Genomic DNA, 12,808 nt, shown 5'->3' with positions numbered 1-12,808 from the left:
ACGTGCAGGAAATTTGGGAAATAATAAATAATTAGAAAAGAGAGACACGTATGAGAAGGTCATTAAGCCGGTCATTAGGAGAGTCATTAGGTGTTGTTTAGTAAGCAAAGTAATAATAAGAAAGTGGACAAGACGTTGACGTCGTTAATGTCGTCGCGTTCACGTAACCAAGGCCTGAGGGACAGAGTCGAGGGTGTCTCTTTGTGAGAATGGGTCTTTTGGGCCTATGATGGGCCCATTATTCTTTAGAACCTTTTTTTTTTTAATTCTTTACAACCTAATCCTTTGACCTCCACTTGGAGAACCCCGAAATTCTCGGCGCCAATTTTCCCTACTAACTGTATTAAACTAATTAATTTTTTTCAATTAAGGGCAAATTTTTAGATTTTATTTTATTAATAATTATTAAATAATTTAAGAATATTTAATTTAATGATGAAAAGTAGAGTATGGACAAAAAGGAACCATGAAAAACACAATCCTTTCAATATTAAGAAAAGTAATTTTTTTTTTAATATCTTTATGACTTAATAAGATTCGACATGATTACCATAGATCAATTATTGTGAAATTGTATCTTCTATATTAACCTTATTTTTAATTTACTAAAGAAACTTAATAGCTAGCAAATCATGGGGCTAACTTATCTATAGGAAATCACATTTTTTATGAGCCATCCATTACAATTTTTTTATAGTAAAGAGATCATTTTTATCTATAAATAATACTATAGTAAAATTACACTTTTTATCACTAATAGTTGTAACTTTACTTGATCTTAAAATTTGTGAGATTTTGCCTAGTCTGGTTGAGGTTATGTTTGCTAATATTAACTATTTTAATAGTTGTTAGTTATTTTAATAATTATCAATTATTTTATTAGCTATTAATCATTAGATATTAATTATTAGTGATTACTTATTTATATAGTGATTTAAAAAAAATGTTTGATAAAAATAATTGTTATATATAAAAATAATAGTAGTATCTTATAAATTTTAGTCAAAACACTATCTCTCTTTATTTAACAATAGCTTTTAAGATAACATTTAGTATTTTGACAACTCTCTTATTTGTATTGTTTAGTGATATGATATTTATGTTAATATTTAGAAGTTAAGGAAGTAGTTTATTAAAAATTACTTTTTATAACTTTTAGAGATTGATGGAGTATTTTGATTAGAATTAATAAAACTATATCACTATTTTTATATTTAACAGATAATAACTAATTTAACAACTATTTTTACTGAATATTTATGTTTTAACAATTATATAAACAATTAACCACTAATAACTAATATATAATAATTAATAACTAGTAAAACAGATAACAACTATTCAAATAATTGATAACTATTATAATAACTAATATTGCCAAATAAGGTCTAAATAACATTTTATGAATTACTCTTTCAATCTATAAATACTGATGTAATACTATGCCAACGAATGATATAGCTAATGTTTTAATTAGAATCAAAATATTAAATATTACCGTAAAAGTTATTGTCAAATAGAGCCTCAGTAACTAAAGATATATCAATCACTTGACAAATATCAAATTTGAATCTTCACTCTCTCAATATTAAATATTTTTATAAAAAATTATAATTTTTTGTAATGTTAAAGTTTGCGTTAATTAATTTGGGGTTTTAAATCTTGTACTTGGGATGTAAATAATGGTATGAAGATAATTAATGTAAGAAGAGGGATTATTGAAGGGGATTGTAGGATCATAATTAGCATGGATTGGTGGTTATATTAAACACCGCGTTAAGGAAGAATATTAATGACCAAGTGAAGGTTAGTCAACCACTGACATTAATAAGGCTCAACTAATATAGCCCGTGACTTTGGCTCAGCAGCTGAAATGAAATGAAATCAAATCAATCGCTTTGTTGAGCGGCTCAAAAGTCACGAGGCGACAAGTATTCCGCATGAAATATATATGAAATTATCTAACGCCCATAGACAATGAAATTGGAAAATTGGACTATGTCAAAGTCTTTCTTTTTTTTTTTTTTTTTTTTCCTTTTTTTCTGGCTATTTGCTGTTGACAAGCTGCTGCGAAGCACGTTCTATTAATTTGGCTTTCAAGAATGCAAGCTGGAAGGGGTCCAGCTTGCCAAGCAAGTGTTGCTATCGACAGCTACAGAAGCTCTTACCCATCAAAACAGCTCATGGAGTCATTTGCACCCCCACAAATACGCTATATAATAATAATAATAATAATAATAGCTTGTCATTAACATCTCTATATATAATGAGAAGATAGTGGTTGTGATTAGATGAAAACTTTTATGGCAATTATTTTGCCATAATCTGATGGAGTTTGCAATACAAATGGGCTTAAGGAGTTTTGCCTCCCCATTCCTACCACCTTCCATCATTTCTAGGAATGTTCTTCTTCTTCTTCTCCTTCATTGTTAAACATGGAAAATGATTAAAACTTGATCTCAAGTGAAAACATGTTTTTATCATTGGATTTTGGTATATATCTTTTCCATTTTTCAACACGCATCATTGTTCAACTCATCTTTTTCAATTAGCGTATGGGATGATGTCAATGGATGAGAGACAAGTTTGGATGTCTATGTATGGTAAAAAGTTAGCCCAATTAATGCAAACCTTAAAGACCAAGACCTGTAAATTTGATTGGATGTAAATGTAGTACTGGCTACTCAAACAAATACTTATATCAATGATCTTTATCGACGTTAAATATCATCTTCGTCTTCAGAAGGTAGGGTAGCATGCAAGTATTATTGAATCCAAATTTTGATGTGTCACCTCAAACTGCCATAAGCTTTGATTACTTGAAAGACCCATGCAACCCCATTTACCAATTCATTTTAATTTCAGGCTGAGCATTTATCCCCACATGAAAACGACGTCGTTTTCAGTTGACTTCGTGACAAGTCGTGCCTGCTAATAGCAAGTAACATGTCCCTTTTAGCCTACCGAATAAACTTGAGCCGTCGTTGTTACGCACCATCTAATACACGTCTACCTAATGCGTGCGAATGGCTGCAAATTAAACAAATGACAAGCTGTTAAAAGAGAGGGAGAGAAAATATCAGGAACTGAAGACTATTTCTTCGGGTGGACTTGCTATGAAAGAAATTTTAGAATGCCAATGAATTTGTCAATATATTAATTTGGCAAATTCTAAGATGTTCCTGCTTGCTGTGCTAAAAAATAGTGCACCCTATATTTATATAAATTCAGTTTGTTTCTCTATAAATTATAGAGATAAAACCACATGAATCTAAATGATGATGCATATGTATTATTGGAAATACACAATAATTTTCTAATTAATTTCTTTAATTATGCATGAAGTACTTAATTAAATAGTAGCTTTGATGTACCGATAAAGTTACTTTTGTAATATGGAGGTTACAAATTTTAATCACGGAAATAACCTCATTTTTAATAGAACAATTCTTTTTTTAATTTAATCTTAATCAGAGTTCCAACTTCAGAACTTGCAAGCTAAAGCTTCTACTTTCTACGTTCATTTGTATATTGCAATGTGAAGATAGATGTAATCATTATTTTGGAAGCTTAGGAAATCTCGAAACCAAGGAAAACAATGTGTAGTTAAATACCAACACCACTATGATATCCCGGCAGCCAACTTAAAAGTTCAGGCGAATTCCTCCGTGGTAAACTTAGAAAAGGTGCATGTTAAGCAGATTGACCGCACCCACAGCCATTCTGAGGCTCACTTCTAAATTATGATTCTTATAAGAGGCGTAAAAGAAGATAGTTAAATGTTGGCATTGGCAAATGTGGAAATGGCTAATCTATCCAAGAACTGGAGGAGCAAGCTAAGAAACAATTATTTCAGCACCTGAAGGAGCAGGAATAATAATAACACATCTAGACCTAGCTCTGTTATTTTTGTAAATCTGTCGACCCATTTCTCTAAAATAACGAGATGGCTCATGGCTGTTGCCTAATAGCTAAAAGCCGAAGTTAGTGAATATGGGTAATATGGGTCACGGGGATGCTCAGGTCGAGGCTATCGGAGAAGAAAGGCCTGTGGGTTTGTTGCAAAAGCTTAGTTCAACACTGGTTTCTCAAGAGCAGGAAGTCGATCTTCCTTTTCCGTTTGGTGCTGCTTTCTTCCTGCTTCCTGTGAAGCTGACAGGGAGCATTCCTGATGAAGCTGGTCTCTTTCAGCCTTCTTCCCTAGCTCTAGGGCCTTTTAGGTTGTTGGGCATTGGGGCTTGTTTTTGTGAGCTTTGTTCTTTCTGGGCCCCTAGCTGACCCTTGTTGACATGTATTAAGCCTTAGGCCTGTAAGCTTACTCCTTAAGTTGTAATGAGGCCCATCCATGCAATCGTATTATCCTTAATGAAATCTACCTTTAAATTCGACCCAAAAGAAAAAAGGGTCGGTCTAAATAACTGTGGTCCAGTTTGTTAAAGCTGCGTGCAGGTATGCGTTCTCATGTGGTGTGGTATGGGGATCAATGTGTCGAAAACTGCTAAGCTTTGGTTTATATTTCAAACACTTGAGGCAGAAAATTGGAGCAACCAGACTCGACAAGATATTTCCGCTCACTCCGCCATTGAATACAATAACGTAGGATAAACATGATATATTTAGAGGGACCTTATTGTCGTATAGAAATAACATAATTAAAAAAGTCAAGATACGGCTCATTTCATTATCTGTTAATATTGAACTTATGAGAATGTAATTTAGGGTTTTTTTGACTTGGCTATTGAATATAACTGATAACTGTAAGTTGATAATTAATAATAACTTATTTATATTAAGTGTTATAAAATTATATTTAATTGTTATTATTAATATGTAAAATAATTTATAAGAGTATATACATATAATTAATTTTTATATTATATTATTTATTTTATTATTAAAATAAAAAAATAATTAAATTCTTTAAAAAATTTATTATATAACTTTAAAAATATAATTATAAAATAATAAAGTAATTATTATTATTGACAAATAAAAAATTTTAATTAATTTTACATTTTTAGATGTAAAAAATATATTTTTTATAATAAATAAATATTTTATATTTTATGTTATTAATAAAAAATAATGGGGACAAAAAATCTATATAGCTAACCCTAAATTCTTGAGATAAAAACCTAATTGAATTGAATAAAAAATATTTTAACAAAGTTGTCATGCATTCGTTAAGCTGTTAAAATTATAAATAAAAAAGATAAAAGCATTAATAATATTAATTTTAAATTAAATTAAAAAGAATAATATGGATTACATAAAAAATAAAATAAAATTAGCTATCAGCCGATGAAAAAAGCATTAATAATATTAATCTTAAAGTTAATACAAACTGCAGCGGATGAGTATCATATTAGTTATCCAACAGCTCTATTTTTTTAAATTTACTAGACACTCTAATTTACCTATTTAAATGTATATTAATTATCAGTTGAACCAATCACCTTCTTAAAATGGGGGAGTAAGACCGTTTCAAGAGATACAACTCATCTGATAAGCAAGAGTCAGACAATATTCAGCAATATTACACCTCCAACAAAGCACCTAAGCCTTTCAACCAGGGAAGCATCTCCTACTCAATATTTTATCACCCCTAAGCCTTTCAACCAGGGAAGCACCTCCTTTAGCCCTTCCTGCAAGCTTCGAGGATTATAATCCAGATCCACCCTTGCCTTCTCGCAAGAATATGCCCACTGGTGTCTTAGAACATTCACCGTCTGCTCAAGTATAATTAAATTATAATGGATTCAAGTATCAGAAGACAACATAACTCTGTGATAGTCAATTTAGCAGTCAAATAATTGTTGTTCTAATCAAATAATAGGGTCAGAACAGAACAGCTGAAAACTTGAAACTATAAATTATAGGGCATACCGGTGGACTGATGAGAGGAAGCTTTCCTGTAAGTCGACAGAAAACAACCGATAACCAGCTATAAGCCTCAATCACCCATAAAGGAATGTTAAATCTCGGCTTTTTTGTTTCAGTAATGATGGCAGCTATATTGAAAACGTGCATGAATGATGCATTTTCTCCTGTAAGTAGATATCTTTCCCCTGGTCGACCTTTGTTCATTGCTGCTATATGTCCTTCTACTACATCATCAACATGACTGAATGAATATTTATCATTTCCATTGCCTATGTATCCAGGTAAACGGCCTTGAAAGCGCTCAATCAGCTGAAATGATAGTTTATGAGACGCTAGACATCAAAGTATACAATTTCAATTTGTTAAGCAAATATGCATTTTGCATTTCTTTTCATTAGTAATGTGGATCAGAATCCGTTAAATGATAATCCCAATTTGAATGGACAATAAGTGGTTTCAACTAACAGCACAAAGGCTTGATTAAATTGATTGAAAATGACATATTAATAGCAACAGCAAAATCTCATAGTGTTAGGCTAAAGAAATGTTAAAGGTGTACTCCGTTGAATTGCATGATATGGCATGGAATCAAAGGTAAATGGTGATTGAAGTGGTGCAATGTTTGTGGACAAAATGCAAACAAGGAAATCCAGAATGAATAGGGGCAAAAACCTTCAAAATCAAACAAATAAGCAACCAATCTTACCAACTGACCCACAATATTACCCGTACTAAGCTTGCCTGGACCATATATGACACCGGGGTAAACCACCACTATTGGCAACCCATCGGCTGCAGATTGTAATGCAATTTTATCGGCGATCACCTTGGATCTCTCGTACTCCGAACAGAAAACCTTCTCGGGATGTACCTGCCAGATACAAACAGAAAAAAAAAAAAATCAGAGTTTGGGGGAAAATGAAGCGGAAACCAATAGTACTCATTGCTGATACTTGGGTCTCATCTGCAATGTATCCATCGGTCGGTCCAAGGGCAAAAAACGACGACGTGTAAATAATCTTCTGGATTGTCTTCTTCTCTCTAGCTGCCTGCAACACGTTCTTCAATCCCCCTACATTAACCTAACAAAAAATTACACAATTGTTTTTCTTTTCATTAATCAATTCAGTAGTTTTGAGCTATATAAAACTGAAATTAGAATTGAAGCGACATAGAAGATCATATGCTTACGGAGAAGAATTTAGAAGGATCAGGCAGCCAGGGCTCTACGAGGGCGGCGGTGTGGAAGATGACGAGACAACCAGAGAAGGCATCCAAAAGAGATCGGTAGTCGGTAACATCACCGTAGGCAAGCTCGAAATTCCCGTCGGTGGAGGACGAAGGGAGGACGGAGAGATCGCTGGTGTGACGAACCAAGGCGCGGACAGAGTGGCCTTGTTCCAGCAGTGCGTGGCAGAGTCTCCCGCCTAAGTAACCTGAAGCGCCAGTCACCAGTACTTTCATAGTCACTACAATTAATATGGCGAATTTGTGGACTGTTTTGGTGAGGCTAGCTGGTTTTCTGTCAACCTACTCTTTGCTTCTCTTGCTCTCCTCTGAAAGTTCTGAAACACTCGCTGACCATTTTCTTATCTCCCGTGAGAGAATTAAAAGAAAAATTAACCAAAAAAAAAAAAACTCTTTCTTTCCCACATTTATCAAATTATTTGTTAATTTTTTTAATTATAAAATAATATAATAATAGCAAATTTTCTAATTAATTTTTTTAATTTAAATAATCTATAAATTTCATCAAACCTTATCTCATAAATTAAATTATAATTTATCTTAATTTTTTTTATAACATTTAAATAATTTTTTTTGTTAATAATATAATTTTCTCTCTTCACTGGTAGTAAGTTTGAGTTACCTTAATAAAATGTGCAGAATCACATGTAGATTTTCTTCTTTTTTTTTTTTTTTTTAATTTAACCCAAAAAGTTCATGCCCAATTACTATCATGCATCCCATTCTGCAGCGGATGCTTGCGGAGTAAAAACTCCTTGAGGGAGTGACTGATCATAAACATTAATAAATAAATATAAAAAAATAAATTATTCAAAATTATATATAAATTATATAAAAACTTTATCATACTAAAATAAAAATTTAAAAATAAATAATAAACTTTCATAATAAAAAAATAAAATTATATTTACCTTGTATTATAGTGAAATTAATCACTTAGTCCTCACATTTTAAAAATATATTAATTAATTTTTAAATTTTAATTTCACCATACACATTTATTCTTTTGTTTATTTTTCTCAACTTTTGCAGTTAATGAAAATGTTTTCATCCGTGAGTTTTTATAATTATAAATATTTTCACCTCTGAATTTTTATTAACATAGTTCCTTGCCTCCTAATTGTTAAATGGACAAAAATGGATGAAGAAACTAAATAGCAACGGAATCAATGTTACGAGATTAAATAATATAATTTTAAAATATAAAAATTAAATTATTAATTTTAACATAATTACAAGACTAAAATGAAATATTGTTCATCCTAATAAATTACTATATCTAATAGCGTTTTGTTTTTTTGTTTTTTTTAAAAAATAGAGCTTAGTTAATATGTCACTATCGAATATAGATCATCAAATCCACAGTTGTGATATTTCCCTTGAGACTGAAAGGAAATGAAATAGCAGGATTACTTCAATAAAGTGCTTTACAACTTTACTGATTCTGAATTATTAAGTTGTAATGGACAGGTGAGGGAAGTTAAGGGTGATTCCTATTTCACATATACCACTCATTCTCAGCGGGGACTGCAATGGATCTTTAGCATACTTCATATCAAGCAAAAACTTTGACAGCACTGTACATTTCGTTCGAAGAGGGGACACCAGCCAGATTAGTGGCAGGCGACGATACCCTTATTGTCCTACAAAACATCAATTATTACAAATTTCATATCTCAAGTTCCTTTGTCTACCACATTTATTATTATAGGAATTTCATGTTAGCTTTCAACAAGTTATTTCCTCTTTATCTTCCAAGCCAAGTCTTCAAATCAGGTACAAATCCCGCATATTCACATACTTATCAGCCTTCATAAGATAGTAGTGAGAGATTTTACAATCTTGAACGACGTATACATTTGATCGGATTAAATGGAGCATGCCTCCGAGTAGAAGTATATTGTCGACTACTCAAGGATGTTGATGACCTTACATCCCAATCTTCAACGTTCTTTGGAACGCACACATCAAAAAGGATTTGACCAAGAACTCCATGAGCATTAATACTTGGTGGGCTATGCAAATGAATCACGCCTTCCTTATGTTCGTCTTGCAAAGAACCAACATCTCTACCCTCATGATAACCCACTGAACTTGGCATGCAGAAATGGTCACTCGGTTGGATAGGAACTCCCAAGAAGCTTTTGTTTGGACTGGCAACTGCTTTCCGCAGGTCACCAATTGGTTCAGAGACCTCATCATGCGTGCCTTCTACAACCAATCTTTCTCCTCCAAGTCGTTGAGTTCTTTGGGAATATACTGCAGCTGCCTTGCCAAGGAGCTCAGTCACTGCAGCCTTATAATCAATTGGATAAACCCGATAGTGACCTACAACAACAATAAAACACATGAAAAGACTTGAAAATACACCAATAGGATGGTATCAAAAGCATCCAGACACATTAACTATTGTGATGGTCCAAACAGAAAACCTATAAAAATGGCAATTCAAATTCATTACACAAAGTTCTATGACAATAAATATTACATGATACTGTTCCTTCCAAAGATACAAGACAAACAACAGATTTCTCTTAATGAAATGTCTGATCATTCAAAAAGTCAAAGTTAAACAAAGGAGTTCATCCATCACAATACTGACTCCAATACATGTACAAATGCTCGGCACCAAAAAGTGCATCTTAAAGCTTGACTACTTGACACCAGAAGATTGAATCAGAAAATCCTTGAGTGTTTTAACATTTTTTTAGTCTCATTCAATGCATCACCAAAATATTTATGCTTTCTGCAGGGACATGACCAAAAATGCAATCATGGTTACAAAGAATTGTTATTTCAGACAGACCTACATGAGGAGAGCCACTCATCTTCACAAGTTTTACGTCACCCCCAAGTTCTTGAAGTCTTTGAGTGAAATTGCAAATAACTTGATATGAAGCAAGCTCATCACTCTCTGAACACAAAATAAGATATGGGGCCCCCATGCTCTGCAATAGAAAGATACTATATTAGTATGCAGGAAAAAGCAAAAAAGGTTGTAATAGAATTAAGCTACAATGAACTCACAACAGAAGAGTACAAAGTCTGCCAATACTCAGCTCGCAATGATTCAAATCTGTTGAGGAAGACTGCATCCAAACCATCACTAATGACATTTACCATCCATGATAAAACTCTTGGTGTATGGGAGATTTTAAGAACAGATGGGTGAACAAGAAATCGTCTCCCCAGATCACTTGTAAAATCCACTGGACTAGAATCATAGATATAGCCCGAAATACAGTCCCTAACCAGTCGGCAGTCATCCTTTATATTGAAGAAATAAAAAAAATAAAAAACACAGTATTTAAGTCCATGGATCACAAAACACTAGCAAAAAAAAATAAGACAATGTTATCTTCAAAATGGTAACGTTTCATGTAGAGAAAGGAAAAATGGTAACATTTCTTGTAGAGAAGGAAAAACTCCAACTATTGATTGCAAAAGACTGACGTACCAAATTCAGTTGTAATTTACACTTTCCCTCAATAATCTGCAATGGAAAAATAAATTTATCATCCATTGAAATTCCAATGATACCATTTAAGCACAGAAGTGCAAGCCATAGTTACCTGAAGAACCTTGTACATACAGGCCTTTGGACCTCCAGAAAAGGATGCAAAGACTAGAGGGCATGACTTAATTTTTAGCTCCTGAACATAAAAAATGAAGCAAGAAAATTAATAGATGAACAAACCCCAATCTTTAACAGATTCCATGTGAAAGGAGCACAAAGTTTCAGCTATTGGAGAGATAAATTTTAAGAGTTGTCCGTGAGCTTTAGGGACTGCAACAAAGATATCTCTGGACTTAAAAATGTAACATAAAATCGCCTAAACTTTGAAATTTTGCATAATAAAATATTTTTAACCCTCAATAGTCAGTTTATAAGTGTCACGCTGATGTAGATAATCTAAAGTGGCGATAACACATACAATTGTTGTTGTTTTCCAAAAGTAAAGTCCTCTATTCATCTAGCGCTTCGTTATCCTGTATGGCTAAAGTTCTTTCATGGTTGATCTATGAAAAAAATCATAGTCAGTTTTGCCACAGTCATATAAAGGAATTGTCCACTCAAGATTGTATAAACTGGCAATTTGGAGTCAAAAGGATTTTACTGTGTAAAATTTCAAAAATCAAAGGGTTTTATGTTACATTTTCAAGTTTAGGGAAAATTCTGTCATAACCCCTAATGTTTACGGATATTTATTGAAATTTATCGCTACTGTAGTGTGCCACAAAATCCAAAAGGAAATGTTTAGCAAGGGAAAAGGCAAAGGTGCATAAGATGGAATTCCACCAGATCATAGCCAAATAAACATTCATCAAAATTATTGATTGAATTGTGCACTAGTGTGTGTGGAAGGAGCACAGGAATTTGGCTTATGCAGTGTAGAATGGAAATGTTTGTCAAGAGAAACTGGTCAAGGGCCAGCAGATCATAGCCAGACACGCATGCATACAACAGACAGAAATAGAATGGAACTAACCTCAGTAAGTATGTTGAGGATATCAAATGCTAAAGCTTCAGCCTTCTCAGGAAAGAACCTGTGCAGATTACAGACATTATGCTCCCAGGTCAAAATTAATGTGTTAAAATAAAGCTACTGTAAACAGGCTACGTTTTTTCTTAGGCTGTAATTTCAAAACATTTGACTGCATGATATTCTAACAGAAAATTGCAAAATTTGGCAATGAATATTGGAGGACATCTAATTCGCCAAATTGCAAAATTTACCATTATAACTCAAGATCACAACATGCAGTAAGCTAATAGCAATGTTCAGCAGAACAATTTGTAGTGCAGATTCCACAATACTACAATTGGGCATCATCTGCAAACAAGTACTAATAAAGCAAAAGATTCAACCAAAAGTCCTTCGCTTTCTCAGACCCAACTACAAATCTTGCAAACTCGGTCAAACCGAAAACAAACCCAAAAACAAGTATAACAAATATACAGAATTAAAGTCCACCAGACCCAAAACCAATATCATCAGAAAGTGCAGAACCAACCAACTTCAAGAACAAATAGTAAACAAAAGAATCAGAGACTGAAAGAATTATTAAAACTTACATATTGAGGAATTGGGAGTGACAAACAAGTGAATCCCAGCCAAGCGACGAATAGAGGTCTACGTAGCTCTTCACATGCTTCTCTTGGCTCGACATCCAAGCAAATACCACCACTATCCCTTCCCTTTTTTTTTCCCTTCTCCCCCAATAATAACTTCCCCCAAATCCCCACATTTCCTCACGTCTCTTCTCTTCTGAAACCCACGCAGAGACCGTTCTCCAATTCTTCGTAACTCGACTCTGTTGAGCTCACCAACTTCGACAAACCAGAATTTATAGATAATCGGAACCAATCTAAAGAGCAAAATTCAGGGATACAAATACAAGGCTCGATTTTTGTCTCTGAATTTTTTTCTTTTTCTCTCTTTTTTTTGCAGCATTTTATATTGCACCAGAGATTGAAATTGCGCAACAAAACACTGGGGGCTGGATTCACTGAAAAATCGTCGAACCTTTTACTCTGGAACTGCCAAGTGGCAAAACCCAAGTGGAAGATTATCTGAGCATAATTACGAAATTACCCTAACAATATATGGAGTGAGATTTTGATTGGCTAGAATTGAGCGAAGACTGTTTAGCAGCGGAACCGTAGACGCAATGT

At 33.2% G+C, this 12,808-nt stretch overlaps 2 protein-coding genes across 2 annotated transcripts; both read right to left on the bottom strand.

The window, feature by feature from the left end:
• Positions 1–5,474: 5,474 nt before the first annotated feature.
• LOC110664353 (uncharacterized) lies at positions 5,475–7,500 on the bottom strand. Its single transcript, XM_021823993.2, has 5 exons — positions 7,075–7,500; positions 6,837–6,965; positions 6,590–6,754; positions 5,887–6,192; positions 5,475–5,729 (listed from the first exon to the last, which is right to left on the bottom strand). Exons 1-5 carry the CDS (start codon positions 7,345–7,347, stop codon positions 5,589–5,591), a joined length of 1,014 nt encoding a protein of 337 aa, XP_021679685.2. The 5' UTR covers positions 7,348–7,500; the 3' UTR covers positions 5,475–5,588.
• A 1,159-nt stretch (positions 7,501–8,659) lies between these two features.
• On the bottom strand, positions 8,660–12,593 carry LOC110664352 (uncharacterized). The gene is made up of 7 exons (XM_021823992.2): positions 12,209–12,593; positions 11,622–11,679; positions 10,704–10,784; positions 10,589–10,624; positions 10,159–10,398; positions 9,938–10,079; positions 8,660–9,459 (listed from the first exon to the last, which is right to left on the bottom strand). The coding sequence occupies exons 1-7, from the start codon at positions 12,379–12,381 to the stop codon at positions 8,966–8,968; spliced, it is 1,224 nt and encodes a 407-aa protein (XP_021679684.2). The 5' UTR covers positions 12,382–12,593; the 3' UTR covers positions 8,660–8,965.
• Positions 12,594–12,808: the final 215 nt, after the last annotated feature.

This window comes from Hevea brasiliensis, chromosome 12 (assembly GCF_030052815.1).
Source record: "Hevea brasiliensis isolate MT/VB/25A 57/8 chromosome 12, ASM3005281v1, whole genome shotgun sequence".
Taxonomy (NCBI): domain Eukaryota; kingdom Viridiplantae; phylum Streptophyta; class Magnoliopsida; order Malpighiales; family Euphorbiaceae; genus Hevea; species Hevea brasiliensis.
Note: the sequence above shows the minus strand (reverse complement) of the source record. Positions and strands in the feature narration are given on the sequence as shown.

Excerpts from the sequence above, each read along its gene's own strand:
- LOC110664353 (XM_021823993.2), bottom strand. The coding sequence starts at position 7,347 with ATGAAAGTACTGGTGACTGGCGCTTCAGGTTACTTAGGCGGGAGACTC. Across the intron at positions 6,755-6,836 it reads ACATTGCAGATGAGACCCAA|GTACATCCCGAGAAGGTTTT; the intron begins GTATCAGCAATG and ends TGTATCTGGCAG. Across the intron at positions 6,193-6,589 it reads GTAATATTGTGGGTCAGTTG|CTGATTGAGCGCTTTCAAGG; the intron begins GTAAGATTGGTT and ends CTATCATTTCAG.
- LOC110664352 (XM_021823992.2), bottom strand. The coding sequence starts at position 12,381 with ATGTGGGGATTTGGGGGAAGTTATTATTGGGGGAGAAGGGAAAAAAAA. Across the intron at positions 11,680-12,208 it reads CACTCCCAATTCCTCAATAT|GTTCTTTCCTGAGAAGGCTG; the intron begins GTAAGTTTTAAT and ends TAATCTGCACAG. Across the intron at positions 10,080-10,158 it reads AGACTTTGTACTCTTCTGTT|AGCATGGGGGCCCCATATCT; the intron begins GTGAGTTCATTG and ends TTTCTATTGCAG.